The 18,106-nt window shown below is 58.3% G+C and overlaps 7 protein-coding genes across 7 annotated transcripts; 5 read left to right on the plus strand and 2 right to left on the minus strand.

Moving 5' to 3' along the window:
• Positions 1-27: 27 nt before the first annotated feature.
• Positions 28-856, minus strand: SPSK_06546 (uncharacterized protein; the record flags this gene model as incomplete). Its single annotated transcript, XM_016733249.1, has 2 exons — positions 28-383; positions 511-856. The coding sequence occupies 2 exons, from the start codon at positions 854-856 to the stop codon at positions 28-30; spliced, it is 702 nt and encodes a 233-aa protein (XP_016592676.1).
• Positions 857-1,807: 951 nt separating this feature from the next.
• Positions 1,808-3,142, plus strand: SPSK_06306 (uncharacterized protein; the record flags this gene model as incomplete). The annotated part of the gene is made up of 1 exon (XM_016733012.1): positions 1,808-3,142. One exon carries the CDS (start codon positions 1,808-1,810, stop codon positions 3,140-3,142), a length of 1,335 nt encoding a protein of 444 aa, XP_016592677.1.
• Positions 3,143-4,749: 1,607 nt separating this feature from the next.
• SPSK_06279 (uncharacterized protein) lies at positions 4,750-6,181 on the plus strand (the record flags this gene model as incomplete). The annotated part of the gene is made up of 2 exons (XM_016732985.1): positions 4,750-5,314; positions 5,340-6,181. The coding sequence occupies 2 exons, from the start codon at positions 4,750-4,752 to the stop codon at positions 6,179-6,181; spliced, it is 1,407 nt and encodes a 468-aa protein (XP_016592678.1).
• A 589-nt stretch (positions 6,182-6,770) lies between these two features.
• SPSK_06642 (uncharacterized protein) lies at positions 6,771-7,364 on the plus strand (the record flags this gene model as incomplete). Its single annotated transcript, XM_016733343.1, has 1 exon — positions 6,771-7,364. The coding sequence occupies one exon, from the start codon at positions 6,771-6,773 to the stop codon at positions 7,362-7,364; it is 594 nt and encodes a 197-aa protein (XP_016592679.1).
• Positions 7,365-8,496: 1,132 nt separating this feature from the next.
• On the minus strand, positions 8,497-9,169 carry SPSK_06616 (Rho family, other; the record flags this gene model as incomplete). The annotated part of the gene is made up of 2 exons (XM_016733318.1): positions 8,497-9,064; positions 9,132-9,169. The coding sequence occupies 2 exons, from the start codon at positions 9,167-9,169 to the stop codon at positions 8,497-8,499; spliced, it is 606 nt and encodes a 201-aa protein (XP_016592680.1).
• A 3,593-nt stretch (positions 9,170-12,762) lies between these two features.
• On the plus strand, positions 12,763-14,760 carry SPSK_06061 (uncharacterized protein; the record flags this gene model as incomplete). Its single annotated transcript, XM_016732769.1, has 1 exon — positions 12,763-14,760. One exon carries the CDS (start codon positions 12,763-12,765, stop codon positions 14,758-14,760), a length of 1,998 nt encoding a protein of 665 aa, XP_016592681.1.
• A 6-nt stretch (positions 14,761-14,766) lies between these two features.
• Positions 14,767-17,940, plus strand: SPSK_05889 (uncharacterized protein; the record flags this gene model as incomplete). The annotated part of the gene is made up of 1 exon (XM_016732598.1): positions 14,767-17,940. One exon carries the CDS (start codon positions 14,767-14,769, stop codon positions 17,938-17,940), a length of 3,174 nt encoding a protein of 1,057 aa, XP_016592682.1.
• Positions 17,941-18,106: the final 166 nt, after the last annotated feature.

Below are 18,106 nucleotides of genomic sequence, written 5' to 3' on the forward strand. Positions count from 1 at the left end.
ACGAAAAAAAAAAAAAACATTGGCCATCTACAACAACGATTGGAGATGGTCCAGGCTAGTAATAAGGTCGGCCATGGCAGCATCGGCCGAGACCAAAATTTCTGTTTTTATTTCCCGGGCCCGGGCTAGTAATATTTCCTTTTCAACGCTCCCGACGATGCCTCGCCACTCCTGCATGGCCGAGGCGGCGTACCCAGTGATTGCGCGTCTCTCGTTGCCCGGTGCTGTTTCCAGCACACGGACAAGGTCGGTCGCCAGGCGTGTTGATTGCTTCGCCCAGAGAATTGCCACCGAGAGGACCTCGGCCGGGTCTGCGCGATGTTGTTGTGGGGGCGGTGCCGTGTGCGGCCGCCAGTAGGCCAGGCCGGCAGCAATTGCGGTTGCTATTGTTGCCACAGACCCTACCGCATCAAAACCGTCCTTCTAGGACGATGATTTAGCGGGGCCGGCCGCGGCTGGTTGGGCGGGAGTGGGCTGCGCAGCCGCGGCTTTCGCCATGGCTATGAGCACCGCTATTCCACCCAGGCCGACGACTACGAGTCTTCCAAGACGTGGTCTGGTCGGTCTTGTTGCTGAGCTTGCTGCTGCTGCTGCTACTGCGGCGCGGGCGATGGGGATTGGGGGTTGGGGGGTAGTTACGCCAGGGCTGCTGCTGTTGCTGCTCCTCCTCCTGCTGCTCATGCTCCTCCTCCTGCTCTTGCTTTTGCTGCTGCTGCTGTAGTTCCTGGTAGAGCTGCTTGTCAAGCAGCCGGCACTCCTCTTCCTCTTCATCTTGCTGTTGCTGTTGTTGCTGTTGTTGCTGTTGTTGCTGCCGCCAGTTTCTGCGCCAGAGGCGCAACTCTCTTTGCGTGGACATGCTGGGCGGATGGGATGGGGACACGGGGGGATGGGGGGACGGCTGCACCTCGAACGTTGTAAAAGTACATAAATTCTATTCCCGCAAACATTGTATTATGTCCTATGGTCATCCTTCCTACTTCCTACTTCATCTGCACAGTTCTGCCCAGTACGGTTCACGAAGCAGGAGCTACCGAGCTATCAATTTTGCTCTTTTTGGGAAGGCCCTGCAATCCGAGCCAGTTTTGCTGCCTTCTCGTTTCCTCCCAATGCATTGAACAAGACATCATGCGTGCATGTTTCCTACCCTCCTTCCAAAGGCGGAGAACAGCATAAAATTGCGGATATACTAATATTCGAGAATTCACGGTTGGAGTGTGCAGCAACAACATCGGGAAAAGGGAATAAGCACGGCTGACAGCACGGCTGACTCTTTAAATATGAAATAATATCGTTATCCAATTCCTAGACAAATGTTGTCTCCATAATGGTATGAGAACGAGCAGCCAGTGTCGTCAATGTGTCTACCAGCACCTGTATAACAACGGCGAGACCCAACGCCCAACTCACGGCTGGGGGGGGCTGCAAAGTAACAACAACAACATGTCCGTATCTCAGTAGCTATTAAAGTATCAATGGACCATGACGTGCATCTCGGCTAGACTAGGGCTGGAGGCAGCTACTTATAAATACATCTACGCATATGTGCTTACTACCGTCCCTGGTGGATTACAATAGACTGGAATTCGGTCGTTCATGTGCGTAAACCGACTACATCACTGCACTAGAGATTACGATACCTGTCCTCCTGTTCTCCCTGATGTCCTGCCGCTTTCGCCATCGACCAAAAATACAAATAATGCTGAATGTCGCATTTTGGATAGTCGCAAGAAATTTTACATCTTTCCTTAACTTACAGAAAAGAGACAAAGAGACACTCAAAGACACGACGCCAAAACGACAACGCACCATGACCGGCCACACCCCCACCTGGACATCCACCTTTGATTATGCACACACGTACGGGGTGTTGAACGCATTTGAACGGTTCCAGAGGTTGGCGGACACTACTTCGTTCGTCACGCATGTCGCCGCCGACAGTGTCAAACACCGAGGCTGGGTATACGATCACCATGTCGCCGAGACGTATGCCGCAATTGCCTTTGCCGTGACCACCGCGGTCCATGCTGTGCTCGACGACCTCAAGCCCGACTGGAATGCGTACCCCGGCGGCCACATAGTCTTCACCGAACGGCCCCTCGTACGAACAGAGATGTACCAAGGCACGACCGAAATGGCCCTCCTGGAGGCGCATGCAGCCCATTATTATGCGACATCGACGGCGACATCCGCAACTGCGCATTGGAGCCTCCGCCGCCGCCTGGGCGCCGTCATTTTGCTTGCTCTTCTCAGCAAGACGTGGCTGGGCTGTCTCTTGTGGCCATTGGTGTCTTGGCTGGCAGAGCAGCATCCGCTGCCGAACCCCCCGGGCTCTCCCAGTGGCAACAGCCGCTGCCCAATGCCGCCGTCCGGCACGGTCATCGAAGTCACAGAGGCTACCCAGTGCGCCACCACTGCTGTCAACGCGGCCATCGAGGCGGCCCGGCCAGGCTGCACAAAGAAGGTCACGCGGATGAACCTCGCAAAGCACAAGCAGGTAAACAAATCGCCGTTTCGCTCGTCTGGGTACGCCTCCGAGACGACGAGCAAAGGCACCGTCGTCGCACCGACGCCGACGCCGACACCGGCGCCAGTGCGAAGCAGCGGACGAACAAGAGCGACAGACGTCATTTTCCATTTCGACGTCGACGACGTCCGCCGGCTGCAGCTGGCCGCCCAAGTCGCCGCCGCAGCCGGGACCGCCGCACTCGCCGTCGCCGCGGCCGTCCGCAACACCTACCCGGGGCTGTCGCGCAAAGCAGCATCCGCCGCCGCTGCCGCCAGGGACGCCGCCGGTCGTGCAACCGCGCTGCGCAAGGCCCTGGTGGCGGAGTTCGCAGCCGTCGCACAATGTCGCCTGACAAGACTCTCGTACAAGCCGGCCCACTGGGCCCATATGCTGGAGCTGTCTGGCGACCCGGACTGCATCAAGGAACGCGACCGGGGCTACACACTCGAATATTCTTCTTCATGGATGCTGATGCGCCAGTATCAGCTGTATGAAGACGAACTTCTCAAGCTGATCAAAGAGGGAGCACTGTCCATTGTGGACGAGAGCACGGCAGCCGAGGATGAGGATAGAAGCAGAAACTATGAAAGTGAGGGTGACAGCGTGGACACGCTGGGACAGGACGAGCTCTTGTGATGAAACCTGTCCAATTACCCTACCCTACCTGCCCCCCATCGACCGCCTGTAGACTTTTTCAAGAATCAATGTGATGTCACTCGGCGTCATAAAGGTGTGGAATCGTATGTAGACGCAATGCCATCTTTCATAATTGATTTATTTCCACTGCAAAACCGGAAAGGGACGCCTACTATCACAGGACACAAACAATCCATCGCCAGGCAGCGCCACCTTCCGCAGGCCCTCCGTGACCTCCTCAAGGCTTCTGATGGCCGTGTGTACCAACGACACGTCAATACGCTCTGTGGAGGGCTGCGGCTGGTCATATTGTAGTTGTTGTCTTTCGGACCTCTCTCCTAGCTCCAAGGCCCCTTGCTAGGACCTCCTTTTTCTCTTCATGGCGCTTCCGGTTGTCTTGGCAGTGACGGCGCAAGTGGGACGTCATGGTCACGGTCGGGCAGTGACAGACCCAGGACTAGATACGAGTCAGAGGTTGTCAGTATGGACTCCTTGCTCACGTTTTACGGTCAGATGAAGAACAGGTACCTTTCACCGGATGGAAGAACCTCTGTGCCCTTGATCTTGGACGAATTCATCAAGAAGGAGCACGTGTTGGCTGAAAACGTCACCTCCCCCGGATTGAAGGAAGCATTGTTTGAGAAGGATATCATTAAACGGTGGGATGAAGTGATGCTGAAACGTGTAAAAGGATGTCAAAATGATGTTGACGCAGATGTGAACGATACAGGAGAATTTGAAAGCGATGTAATAAAGAGGACATGATGTGTGTGGAGAAAGGATGTCGAATGATGAGACACCAGAATTGGACGTCATGTACACGGCCTTGTTCCATTGTTTGTTTACGCGTCAGTGTCGTACGGCCTCAGAGGAAAGCGCGACCAATGCTTCGCGTTGGGAAGGAGCAATGGGCATGCGTGGAAGGTGCATTCGGTCTTGCCAGCCCATGGATGTGGTCCTTCCTGATTGGGGCGTACACTGTTAGAATAATAACAGACGATAGAAGGAAGAATGATGCATTGAGGCAGAAAGTATTGAAAGAATCTAGCCATCGTAACAATGTGTATTGATATCGTCGTATAGAATGGGCAGAGGACATGCTTGAATACGTGACTGGAAATCGTTTCTCACTTTGAATTGAGAGCGTTACCCAAAATAGAGGTAAAGAAGTATAAGATGAAATATCTTTGGAATGGGGGAATAATATATAAATATATAAAATCGTACAAAGGTCAGTAATAAATATTCGAAACGAATCAAAAACAGGAAAAGGGGAAAGAAAATATTCTGTTTTGTAAAAATAAAAATAAAATAAAATCATAAAGGCAAGAGAGCATTCGACTAATAAGAAGTTGGCGAGCTGCTGAACCACTTCATCTAAAGCAAGGGGACATGCAATCTTCTACAAAGTAAGTTTACGAATACAGGTTGACATAAAGTACGACAGCTGTCGTGAGACAAAGGACCCGACATGCGACCAGGCTCGGCTTTGCGGTTGCGCTCTGTAAAACGGAACATAGTTACACCGATTTATACCTAGACGACAGCCTACGACGTTCGTCATGCTTCTGTTCGAACACGTCTGCTTTCTCGCTCATTCGCAATTGATGGAGTCGGACTCTTCGAGCTCGATGGCTCTACCGAGTGCGAAATGGGCCTCCTTTGATCCCTGGAACTATGGGGGGATGAAAGAGCGGCTGGAGGGGATTATCGCAAAGCTTGATGCAGCTGTTTTGGTGGACCACGCGCAGCAGATTCTCGAACAGACTGTGACACTCAGCAAACCCTTCTCAGCGGGACAATATTGGATTTGCTTTGAGCTTGTGGCCGAAGACAAACGTCTTGTCATTGCACGGGTCCGCCTACCACGACACCCTGACACGCCTTTGGCCCTCAGCGACGAGGATGAACAGTACGCCATTGGCTGCGAAGTGGCGACGATGAGCCATGTCAGAAAGCATCTTCCAGATGTCAAGATTCCCACAGTGTACGCTTACGAACCCGCTGGGTCGCACTCGGCCTCTGCTCTCGGTGCTCCGTACATGCTTATTGAAGGCTTCTACGGGAACACACTCCAGGATGTCGAGTTTGACATGTGCAATCTTCCTGCCAGTGCCTCTCCATGCTTTCTCTCCCTCTCGCATCCGTCTCTTCTAAAACAGTTTTTAACTGGTAAATGCCTAGACCTCCACACAAGAGCACATTATCACACAGTGGACTCGCGTGCAAGCTGAGATTGCTACTCTGTCATTCTCCTGCATCGGCTCCATTTCGTCTATTAGTAAAGGTGATGGAGAAGAACCTAGCTTGGGCAAACTGGCAGCAGCACCCTTGGACGGGCTAGACAACGCCGGACCGTTCTCAAGTACGGCTGCATACTTCAAAGCCATCGCCGACTCCGCAGTCAAGAGAGAACAACACGAGAGCAGTCGTCGTCCTCCCGGCGACCGTCTCCCCTGGTTTGCATTGGGCGCCTATGTGTTTCATGACATTGTGCACAACACGTCCGTCTACCTACACATGGATGGCGAACGCTTCCCTCTCAACCACATGGATCTCGGCACCCAAAACATTCTTGTGGACAGCGCGTTCAACTTCGTCGCCATCATCGACTGGGAATTTGCCCAATCGGCTCCCTGGGCCGTCAACCACTACCCAATGCCCTTCTCGCTGCTCGACTCGGACGCGGAGATTCAGGCCATCTTGGCCGACCCAGCGCATTTGGCATACGAAAACATGTCGAGACAGGAGGCGGCGCGTACAATGTATGTCAAAGGATTTCGCGCCGCAGAGACGGCACTTCAGGAACAAGGCCGGACGCTGGCCGGCGGCTCCTTTGCAGACGTCCTGGACAGTCCTTCGTCGCGCATCTACGCATGCTTTACGCGTCTGGGTCGGATGGCCAGTGCCGATCAAGGCTTGGTGCAGGAGATGGTACGGCTTGCATTTGATTTCGACAGGGAAAAGACAAAGGTTTACCTGCACGATCTCGAAACGAAGGTTTTCGCAGAGGGAACATCCATACAGAAAAGTTCATGAAACAGACCTGGAGGAGACATGTTTTTTGTGTGGCAATGGCATAAGGAATACAAATTTTTGAAAGAATATACAATTTAAAAAGAACGAAGAAACGACGCAAGTCAATAACATGACCTAATAATGATAAAAACCGAGAAAAAAAGGTCCTACCACTCCGAGAGACGATGAGGTTTGTGAGGTGGTCATCTGAAGCTGGTTGTGAAAGACTGTTCAGCGAGAGCAAGCCAATGGATCCCTTTTACACTGAGCAATTCACTAACACCCACTACAGATGAGCTATGAACTGGGGATCTTATAGTGGAGCAGCAGCAAACAAGAGCTGCTTCAGCTGTCAGGCACAAAGCCGCTAAGTCGCTACATAGACATGAGCTCCTTCCCTGTCGGGATTGGTCGGATCATTAATTTTCCACCGCTTTTTTCTGCCATTCTCTAGTAGCAACTGCATCGCGTGCAGTCTTTGACCTCAACTGGCGAACGAGGCGACAACATACACAACGAACACCTTCACGGCGACCCAATTGAGACGACAACGCTCGTCCCAGGTCTTTTCTATTCATAACTCGCTCCGACGACACCCGACCACCCCACAATGGCCGCATCGTCGGCGCTTTCTGCCTTGCAGGGCCGTCTCCTGGCCTCCTTCACAAACCGCCTCACATTATTGCGGCCAACAACAGCACCACACATCACAGCCTCCACCTCCACCTCCACCACCCGCCCATTTTCGTCCTCGACGCCGCGGCCGGCCGGCCCCCCACCGGGCGCCGCCTTCCACGGCGGCCAGCCCATCCGCCGGTCCAAGCGCCACCAGGTCGACCGCGACCCCAAGATCAAGATTCTCGACAAGGCCCTCTACAAACTCAAGTTTGTGCCGCCGCCGCTGCGCATGGGCCGCAACCGCTACCTGCGGCACTGGACGATCCACCGGGCGTGGCTGCTGTTCCGGCGGCAGCAGCGGGAGGCGCGCGAGCGGGAGCTGATGCAGCAGTACCAGAGCATGGCGAACGCGTGCGAGGCGCTGCGGACGATGCGCGGGCCGGGCTTGCGGGACGAGGGGTACCTGTACCGGGTGGCGATGGAGAAGAAGGGGGTATACCGGCACGGGGGCGTGCCGATTGAGTATGCGCGGATGCAGACAGAGACGCCGGCGCGGGAGGCATGGAACCACGACTGGAAGCGGTAGAGAACAACAGCGAGCGATCGACCTGTGAGAGCAACAACTCGCACGTACTGTACATTAACATGGCAATCAATAGACTACCATTGGATCAACAATTTTGGATGCGACGCACAAATGGCTTGGCGGCACAGTATGGCAAACACCAGCCTATATGAGCCTATGAGAAAGTGACGCTACATAGTCGAGATGACAAGGCACGACTGCGACCAGCTCCTTTCTGAGAACACCAATCAGCACGTGCCATTAGTTTAGGCATCACAGTGGTACAAGAGGGCATTATATAAAGGAAGGGAAGAAAAACGAAGCAAGAACATTAGCTTGGTTGATGCTAGTGGTGGGAGGCTCTCGTTACAGAGTAAGTAGGAAAGTCAAACAGAAAACTGAAAAGGAAACAGGAAAATAACGGCTGAAGCGACGTAGCGTCAACGATGTCATAATGCACAACAAAAACAAAACAAACGTCTTTCGAGCCCAGCAAATTTTGTTCCGGAAGGGCTTGCTATGAGCATTACAGAGAGAAAAAGAGACAAACAGAACAAGAAAAAAGGAAAAGACAAGAAAAGGAAAAGAGACGGCTTTATAAAAACGCCCACACCTCGCTTGTTCAGCCAATTTCGCTCGCATTGTCCCTTTTGCCCGTTTGCCCAGCTCATTCGCCCTTTCGCCCTTTCGCCCATGCTCACGTTTTGCCACCATCTCCGGCTCTCCTTTCTCATCCTCCTTTTTGGACCTCTCCCCACCATTTGGTTCGTGTCCTCGTTCGGACAATGGTAGGGGTGGTCGGTGTATTAGTACAAGGTCTGGTTTGTATCGTCGTAGCGGTGGTGTAGTGTGATGTAGAATGGTGACGTGTGATTGTGGTGCAGTCTGTGTGCAGTCTAGGTGCAGGAGGATCGTCTGATGCATGTTGATAAGAGGTCGTAACGAGTGGTCGCGACGCAATGTGTATGTCGCAGTGGTAGTGGCGGCAGCAAGTGGTGGTGGTGGTGTGATAGCGTCGTCGCATGTATACGTATAGTGGCGTCGGGGCGCTTGCCATGGCGTTACGATTTGGTGGTCGCGGTGGTGGCAGGGGTCAAGATGAACAACCGCCTTCAGTGACGGGGTCGGCGGGAGAATGCGGAATCAGAGCCGTCTATAAGATGACACAGCAGCCGCCGCCCTCGCTCCGGTCAAATGTTAAAAGGGCGGACCGCGTGGCGGCCTCAAAGACGTCGTCGACGCCCTCGCCCGACAAGCTCGAGCACTCCAGGTACTTGCGCGCGCCAATCTCCTTGGCCGCCGACTCGCCCTCGTGCTTGGTGACGAACCGCAGGCTCTTTTTGCGCATCTCCTCGACGGCCAGCGGGTCCTCCCGCAGGTCCTTTTTGAGGGCCACCAGGATAATGGGCACGCCGGGGCACCGCTCCGTGGCCTCTTCGATCCACTTGTGCTTGACGTTGTCGAGCGAGTCGGGGGTGTCGACCGAGAAACCAATGAGGATCACATGGGCCTTGGCGTAGGCCAGCGGCCGTAACCGCTCGTAGTCTTCCTGGCCGGCGGTGTCCCACAAGGCGAGCTGGACGTTGCGGCCCTCGACGCGGCAGTCGGTCACGTAGTTTTCAAAGACGGTCGGGATGTAGTGGGTGGGGAAGTAGCCGAGTGTGAAGACGCTCAGCAGGGACGTCTTGCCGCAGGCGCCATCGCCAATGATGACAAGTTTCCTGGAAGTGTTAGAGCCTGCGTGGAGACGGATGACAGAGGAGAGGGGACAAAGTGAGGCGGCCCTACCTGCGGATGACATCCCGCGCGGCACCGGTGCTCGCCATGACACGCTGTTTTGCCGCCGCGAGACGTGCCGCGATGTCGACCGGGACAGACGGCCGGGCTAGACAGAGACAAGAACAGGCGGAAGCCGGGACGGAGGCCGGGAGGTGTTGGATGCCCCCTGCTCGCGGAGCCCGTCAAGCGTGTAGGAAGAGCGTCGCCGGCGAAGTCGATGGGGTATGGCGAGCTCAGAGGCTGAGAGGCCGACGTGCACAATGTCGGGGCACTCGGGTGTTGCGGCCAATCGACGTCTGACAAACGATGGGGCGTGGTTTCTGGGTGGTGGGCGTTGGGGGCGGGATGTGATGGGCGGACGGTGGTGTGAATGGGACAGGGGGCAGGCAGACAAGGCCGTGGTCGAGGAATTGTTGCTGGTCGGATTGTCGAGATGTCGTGGGAAATGAGTTGGGGAGAGAAAGATGAAAGTAGGAGTCGAGGAAGAGAGGGCAGAAGAAGTCAAGAGGAAGGGACGAAAAGAAAACGAAGACAGGACGAAAGGCGAAGGACGAAAGACGAAAAGAGAAGGAACTAATGAGCGGGCACCAAGCGATCCGGCCAGGGCGTTTTTGGACCTAGGCGGGAAGGAGGGAAAGGAGGGCGTATCGTCACCGTATCGTACAGAATACAGCGCGCGGTAGTGGTGTACTGGTGGTGTGGTGGGCGTCGTGAGCCCCGTTTGGTTGGCCCCAGTCGAACGGTCCTTCCCCAAACGAGACGAAAGATGCCCTGCTGGGCAGGCAACCGGCCGGGATTAGGTAACAGGCCAAGCCTGTACGAATTAATACGTCGTAAAGCGCCTGGGGCTGCAGTGTGCTCGACGCAGTGAGATATCGTACTGGCGACGGATGGGCGAGAAACATGCCGCTGCGGTTCCAAGCCGCCTCGCCGTGGTATGACAGACTCACTCGTGCGGCTGGCTGCAGCAGTGTCGAGCGTGTTTACGCGAGAACAATGCCATTGCAGGGACAAGGATGCAGTACAGAAGTACGGAGTATTACCGAATCCTGACTTTAGTGGGGCTGGCGCCCAACGGCAGCGAAATACAGGGGATTCAGGGGATTCAGGGGATACAGGTACAGAGGCTACACAGCCTACAAGGCTACACAGGGAGTCGACGTAGGGGACAGAAGCAGAACGAGAACAATCGATGGAAGAATCAAACATGAAGAACGGATGGAGAAGAACTTTACTAGAAATACGGAAAAATACAAGAATACAACAATGTAGAAAAGTATAAAATGTACATTAAAAGCAAAACAAAGGGATCATAGATCATGGATCTGCCTTGGCAGCAGAGGCCGCGACGATGCACTCGGAATGGGGCGTATTGCTGTTCTTTTTCCATCTTGTCTCCATGGTTCTCATTTTGGCTTGTATGGCTCTTCTCCTTTTTATTTTTATTGATATTTTTATTTTATTTGAATTTTCTGCTTCGTTTCCCGTTTCTTGCTATGGTTCATCAGGCTGCAGATATCCGGCTTGCTTTCAACGTTACTACCAATACGGTCACGCCGTCCTTTGTTCATGTTTCGTTACCTGTAACGTTCATTATCTCGTTTCTGATTTCATATTTTCTACAACGGATGCCGCCCTCTTCCTACTCGTATTCCTCGACCCGCCGCAAAACCAGTCACTCGTGGAGGCTGTGCAGGATGGGACCCTTTCCGGCTTGCTACGTTTCTGTTTTTTCCCAATTGGGTTACGAGTACACAGACAAAACGTCGTCCTCCATTCTTCGAAAATTCAATAGACACGGGACAGCAGAGACAGACAACCAGCAAACGCAATACGACCGACGGCGGCAGCAGTGACAAGGACACACTGCTCGTTTTCCTGACCGAGTCAAGATCTTAAGGCGTACTCCCCACTTGTTTGGCAGTCCTAGCCGAGCGGATGCGTTCACAGGCACAAGGTACAGCGCACAGAGCATTATCCATACAAGAAAAGCACACAGAAGGACGCAACGACATACTGGCGGCGTGTGAGTGGTCAGGCCAGGCCAACGGCTTTTAGGACTTCTGCCTTCTTTGCCTGCATGTGCGCGCAGTGGACGAAACGGTTGCTGTACATTCATATTTACGTCTGTACTCCCTCTCCGTACATTGTGCACTTGTGCATACAACGGACAGCAGCGCTATTGCAGCCGTAGCGGAAGACGAGAGCAACGTAAACGATGCAGCACGAGCAAGCCGGGGCCAACAAGGCAGCCGTGTCGAGTCATTTGTCGAGACCTTTGACATAACCCATTGAGGCCACCCATGGCACGGCGCGGCTACGACGACGGCGGACACCCCTGTCAGGCCAAGCCGGCGGCTACGAAGAAAAGGCGGAGTGATAAGACGTACAGCCGCAAGTGCGTCACCTTTGACGCATCGTATTGAATGCTCATAAGATGTGGTGACGGCTTTGGGACTTGAAGCTGTGGAAAGCCATCTTCACAGCAAAGCGCTCCTGCCTCAAATGTGATCGAGACATAGTGTTCAGTAAACAGATCTAAACAGATCTAAACAAAAATGGCAGGTGCTGGTCCAGCCCTTACCGAGATTTCCAGGAAGGCGCGCTCCGTTGGCCTCACTAATCGTGGACAGCGCTGGCTGTGTGTTGAACCTCTGCAGCCTGTCATTGTTTGCACTCTAAATTCGCTCAAGCCTTTGACTCGAATAAAGAGCTTCCTCTGCAGTCATTACTTCTTTGTAAACACAGTACTCTGCAAATGGAAACCGTCGACTCCAAGCGCATGCCCAGTGTTGAAAGTTGCCAGCCAGACCACGTGACTTCACCGCTGTCGCCACATTGTACCCACCCACGCGCCACAACGCCCAAAAGTACCTCCACGGAACCTCACCCTGTTCCTTCTGCCGAAGCCCTCTCGCCCTTGAAGTTGCTCTTTCCCGCCAAACTACCCACTGTGCGTGCCGGACCAAACAACCAATCCGCACCAAACCCCAAACGACCTAACAGCGCCAAAGTGACCCAAGGGCCAAACGACATCTCCTCTCTGTCTCTTCACCACCACTCCGACAACATCGTCACATCCACCTCAGCCTCACCCACCCCGGACACCCGCACACGACAAGACAGCGACTGTACTCGTTCCAATTGCACGTACATTCGCACCTGTTGCCGGAACGACCGACGAGTGCGCACAGAGCGGCCACTGCGTCTCGTCATTTTCTGCATTCCTTCGTTTCTACTCACGCCCCGCCGGACCGGCGAAAGAACCAGGACCATCGGCCCGGCGCCCTGAGCGACGTCGACCTGGCACGCGGTGCTGTACGATTGTGAGTTTCTGCACGGCATCTGGGGGCGACGGCCTTGCGTCGTCCTTGCCTGGCCTGCCTTCACCCCGGACTGCAGCACGACCACAGCCCCACAAACGCATTTCTCTGTCGGCACCTCTTCGGCTCGCGGACACGCCTCTCGCGTGACACCCCAGACGTCCACCAGGCTCCGTTTTGCTGACCGTCGACTGGCTAGATTTGATCGCTGCGACCTTTTCGACCTTGTACCCTCGTTTTTCAGATTTCCTTCGACCGCTATCTCGTCCTCCTTTCCCCATGTGTCTGGCACTGGATCGTCTCGTTGACCAGAAAGAATGAAAGGCAACCGCCGGAACCACCCGCCACCGCCCCCGTCGGCCAGCGGTGCAGCAGCAGCAGCAGCACCGGCAGTGGCGGCAGCGACAGAAGCGACGACAGCCAATGGCGCCCTGCCGTCACCGACCTCCCCGTCCGCCAAAGGCACCGCCAAGTACACCAACAAGGATGGCTCCAAGTTTATCACCGTCCCCAAGATTGGCAGCCCCGGGTCGCCAACGCCATCAACCGATGCCACTGCAACTGCACCACCGCTGCCAGCCCTCTCTCCGACGCGACCGTCACCCGAAGCGACTTCGACCGACATGGCGGCCACGGCTTCGCAGGACGCTGCGGCCGCGCCGACGGCCGGCAACCGCAAAAAGGCCAAGCGAAGGGCCAAGGCGGCGGCACGAAAGGCTGAAGAGGACAGCGCGGCGGCCGCAGGGACAGTGCCCGGCGTGTCGTCCGCACCGCCACGTCCAGCACCGCCAAACGGCACCAACGGCGTGTACACCATAGACCTGGGCGACAAGCCGACGACCGGCCCGACACCGAAACCGACACTGGCCCACCACGAAGCAGGTGACAGCGGCGACGAGGGCGACGACCACCACTACGGATCGACGACGGCGGCAACAGACGCGCCGCCGACGTCTGTGCAGGCGGAGGGCACGGCGAGCAAATCGAAAAAGTCCAAGAAAAAGAAGAAGAAGAAGAAGGACAATGCGGCGGCCGGAGGCGATGCGCCCGCGAATCTGCAGCTTCAGCATCCACACCAGCAACACCACGATCCGTACCGTGCGCTGCCGCCAGCAAAGCAGCAGCAGCAGCAGCAGCCGCGGCCGTCGGCATCGTCCAAGGAAAAGATTTGGAACACCAACTCGCAAGAGGAGCGCCAGCGGATCAAGGAGTTCTGGCTGGACCTGAGCGAGGACGAGCGCAAGTCGCTGGTCAAGGTCGAAAAGGACACGGTCCTCAAGAAGATGAAGGAGCAGCAGAAGATGACGTGCAGCTGCCACTTTTGCGGCCGTAAGAGGACCGCGATCGAGGAGGAGCTGGAGGGCCTGTACGACTCGTACTACGAAGAGCTTGAGCAGTTTGCCAACGACCCGGCTGGCCAGCAGCAACAGCAGCAGCAGCAGCAGCAACGACAGCCACTACAAAATGGCGGCCGACCGCCGGCGCTGACGGCCAGCGACAGTCGCTCTGGACACGGCCACTCGAACGGCCGCGACGCCGCCCACCCGCCTGCCCACGCACACAGCCACGCGCACCACCACCACCAACATCACCCCGGACATCGTTCCGGCTCGGCCTCGGGTCGTAGTCACCAGCCGTCGCGCGGCCGCATCGTACGGCACGGTGACGATGAGGGTGTGGACGACGATGACGTGGACGAGGCGTACGCGGACGAAGAGGACGACGACGGCGACGAAGAAGGGGACTACGAAGAAGACGACGAGAGCGACGAGGACGACGACCTCGATGACCCCGACGAGGTAGACGACGACGAGGACGACGAGGACGAAGACGACGAAGAAGACATCCCGCCGGACGAGATCCACCGCGACTACGCCAACGACTTTTTCAACTTTGGCAACTCGCTGCAGGTGCACGGCGGCATCCTGACCGTCGCCGACGACCTGCTCAAGAACGACGGCCGCAAGTTTATCGAGATGATGGAGCAGCTCGCCGAGCGACGTATGGCGCGCGAGGAGGATGCGAAAGATCAATACGCGGGCGGCGTCGGTGTCGGCGGCGGCGTCGGCGGCGGAGGCGGCCGCGGTGTCGGTGTCGGCGGTGCGAGCGGCTATGGTCCGCCGGGCATGAACGGCGGCGCCTACGGCCACAACCACCACCTTGCGTCCGAGGAAGAGGACTACGGGCCCGAAGACGAGGACGACGAGGACTACGGCAGCGAGGACGAGGAGTACGACGAAGAAGAGGTCATATTTGTTAGTAGAGCCAAGGACCATGGTTTGTTTATCGGTTTGGGTGCTAACGAACGTCGGTAGGACACGATGACGGAGGAGCAGCGCATGGAGGAGGGCCGCCGCATGTTCCAAATCTTCGCCGCGCGCATGTTTGAGCAGCGCGTGTTGACGGCGTACCGCGAAAAGGTGTCGAAAGAACGCCAGCAGCGCCTGTTTGACGAGATTGACGAGGACAATGCGCGCCAGCAGAAGCGCGACGAGAAGCGCGCCAAGGACGCGCAGAAGCGCAAAGACAAGGCGGCGCAGAAGAAGAAGGCCCTGGCCGACGAGAAGGCGCGCAAAGAAGCCGAGCGCGCGGCCGAGCTGGCGGCCCGCCGCGCCGAAGAGGCGCGCCGCGACGACGAGCAGAAGCGCAAGGCCGAAGAGAAGCGCAAGAAGCGCGAGGCGCAGCGCCGGGCCGAGGAGGAGGAGCGCCTGCGCAAAGAGGCCGAGCGCCAGCGCCGCATCAACGAGCAAAAGGACCAGGAGCGCCGGGCGCGCGAGGCCAAGGAGCGCGACAAGAAGCTCAAGGAAGAGGCGCGGCAGCGCGACCGGGAAGACCAGGAGCGGCGCGAGCGCGAGAGCCGCGAGCGCAAGGAGAAGCAGGAGCGCGACAAGCGCGAGAAGGAGGCGCGGGCGCGGGCCAACGAGGCACGCGAGCGGCAGCGCCAGGAAGAACGGGCGGCCCAGAGAGCGGCGCCGTCGGGCCCAGCGCAGACGAGAGCCCCCGTCCCCGTCGTGCCCGTCGCCACTGCAACCGCCACGCCGACAGGACCGTCCGTCACACTTCCCAAGCGCCCGTCGTCGGACCAGAGCCAAAGCCAAAAGGCGCCCGTCCCCGTCCCCGTCCCCGTTCCCGTCCCGGCCTTGCCGCTTACCAACCAGGCCGCCCACTCGCCGCAGCCGACGGCCGCCACGCCCGTCACTCTACCCCAGAAGGCGCCGACGCCCATGAGGCCCAAGGCAGGACAAGCAGGACAGGCCGTTGGGAGTGCCGCCGGCAATGGGAGTAGCGTCGCCGGCTCGAGCTCGCGTACCGCCTCTCTGTCTGGGTCCGGTGGTGGTGGTGGTGGCCCCGGCAGCCAGAGCCAGAACGCATCGCCCAACCCCATGACGCCCGTGCAGTCGAGCGCCCATGCCGGGTGGTCGGGCGCCGGCCTCTTTGGCCAGCACACGTTGTCGGGTGGTGGCGCGTCCTTCTTCCCGACATCGCCTCTGTCCGGGATCGCACGGCCTCTGTCTGTTTCCCAGCAGCAGCCGCAGCAGCATCACCAACAACAGCACATGGGTCTCGGACTGGCTGGTGCGCCGGGCTCGCCGACCATGATGCCGTTTGGCCTCGGCAGCGGCGGCGGACAGCCGCCTGTCACGCTGCCTCCCGGCTTTGGCAGCCAACCGGGCCTGCACTACGGCGGCGTTGGCAACAGCGGCTTCCGCAGCGTTACGGGTCCGCCGGGCATGCTCCCGATGCTTTCGTCGTCGTCGTCGGCGTCGTCGTCGGCCGTCAACAGCATCGGTCGCGCCGGCAGCGGCTTTGGCCCAATGGTCCCACCGCCGCCGCCGCCTGGGTTTCCTGGACTTGCCAACAACTTGAGCACGGATGGGTCGGTGGTGACGCCGATTGGTTCGCTGCCGACAGACGGTGGCCACCACACGCACTCGCGGCAGGCATCCATTGGCGGTAGCGGTAGCGGTGGTGGTGGTGGCAGCGGCTTTGACACGGGCTCGTCGCCGGGCGGCAGCGGTCTCGCGTCGCTCCCGATTGGCCGGCCCGCACCCATTGGCCGTCCCGGCAGCACGGTGCACGGCCAGCGGGCGGGCGCGATCGGGTCGTCGCCGTCGACAGACAGCGGCGACAAGACGGACCCTGGCGCTGGCGCCGCCACCGGCACCCACACCCACACCCACACCCAGCACCACCATGACGAAGACCGGCTGGGCTCCCGCGCGCTGCTCGACGACTCCGACGTTGGCCTAGAGGGCGGGTTCGCGTCGATGCGGTCCCACCACCACCTGCCGCTGCAGCATGCACGGCCGTCGTTTGGTCCAGGCCCGGCCCCCGGTCCTGGTCCTGGTCCTGGTGTCGACCTGACGTCGCCGTTCATGTCGCCATCCTCTGTCTGGGCGCCCCTGCCTGGCCAACCCGGCCAACCAGGCCAACCACAACACCCTCAACATGCGCAGCAACAGCAGCAGCAACACCTCCAACACCTCCAGCAGCAGCACCACCACCACCTGGCTATGGGCGGCAGTGCATTCCCGCCACCCCAGGGTGCGTTTGGTGGTGGCATGGGCGCACCGCCTGGCATGGTGGCACCACCCGGGATGGTGGGACCGCCCGGGATGGTGGGCCCGCCTGGCTGGGGCCTGCCGATGCCGATGGCGATGCCCGCGCCGAGCGCGTTGGGCGGCTCGTTTGGGGCACTGCCGCACCACGGCGGGAGTTTGGGGCGGTCCACACAGGGCCGGTCCGTGACGTTGCGGCAGCTGCTCTGCCGGGCGTGCAAGGAGCTCGCCGCGGAGGCTGCTGACGCTGACGCCAAGGACGAAGAGGCTGGCGAGGAGGCCGACGAGGAGGCCGACGGTGAGAAAGGCGAGGGAGAGAAGACGGCCAAGACGACCAAGACGGCCAAGACAACGGACACGGCCCGCAACGCCTCCGACACCCCCGACGCCAACGCCTTCCTCCCCATGGACCGCGTCAAGGCCCGCGTCGGCGCGCTGGCCACGCACTTCTTGCCGGGGCCGGCCGTCCAGGACAGCGAGCTCGACCTGCTGTACGACACCGAAGGCAACAGCAAGAACGGCGGCGGCAACTTTGAGGTGCAGCGCGGCACGCCCGCCCACCACCGCGGCAGCGGCGGAGCGTCGCCGCTCGCGCTCGCCGACGGCGCCGTCACGGGCATCCGGTGGGTGCCGGACGCGCAGGGGCTGCTGCAGCGGTTTGGGAGCGGGAGTGCGGCTGGTGGTGGTGGTGGTGGTGGTGGTGGCGACGCGGGCTTTGGCAGTTTCCCGACGGGCAACGGCTTCGGCGGGTTCGGCAGCGGCGGCGGCGGCGGCGGCGGTCTGGGCGGGATTGGCAGCATTGGCGGTTTCGGCAGCGGCCTCGGCGGCCTCGGCGGCGTCGGTGGCGGGCTGGGTGGCATCGGCAACTTTAACGGCGCTGACGCGAACCACGGCACGGCGCCCATTGGTGCTTCCTCTGCGACTGGGCCTCGCTAGGTTGCTGTGGGAGCTGCCACGACCTCACCACGACCTCACCACGACCACGACCTTGTCACGACCTTACCATTGGCCTATGCCTCTGCATCCGAGTCTCCGAGTCGACCATGTTACAGGGATGTCGAACTGGGACAGCACCGCAGACAAGGGACAGCAAGAGGGAGAG

Source organism: Sporothrix schenckii (assembly GCF_000961545.1).
Source record: "Sporothrix schenckii 1099-18 chromosome Unknown Cont38, whole genome shotgun sequence".
NCBI lineage: Eukaryota > Fungi > Ascomycota > Sordariomycetes > Ophiostomatales > Ophiostomataceae > Sporothrix > Sporothrix schenckii.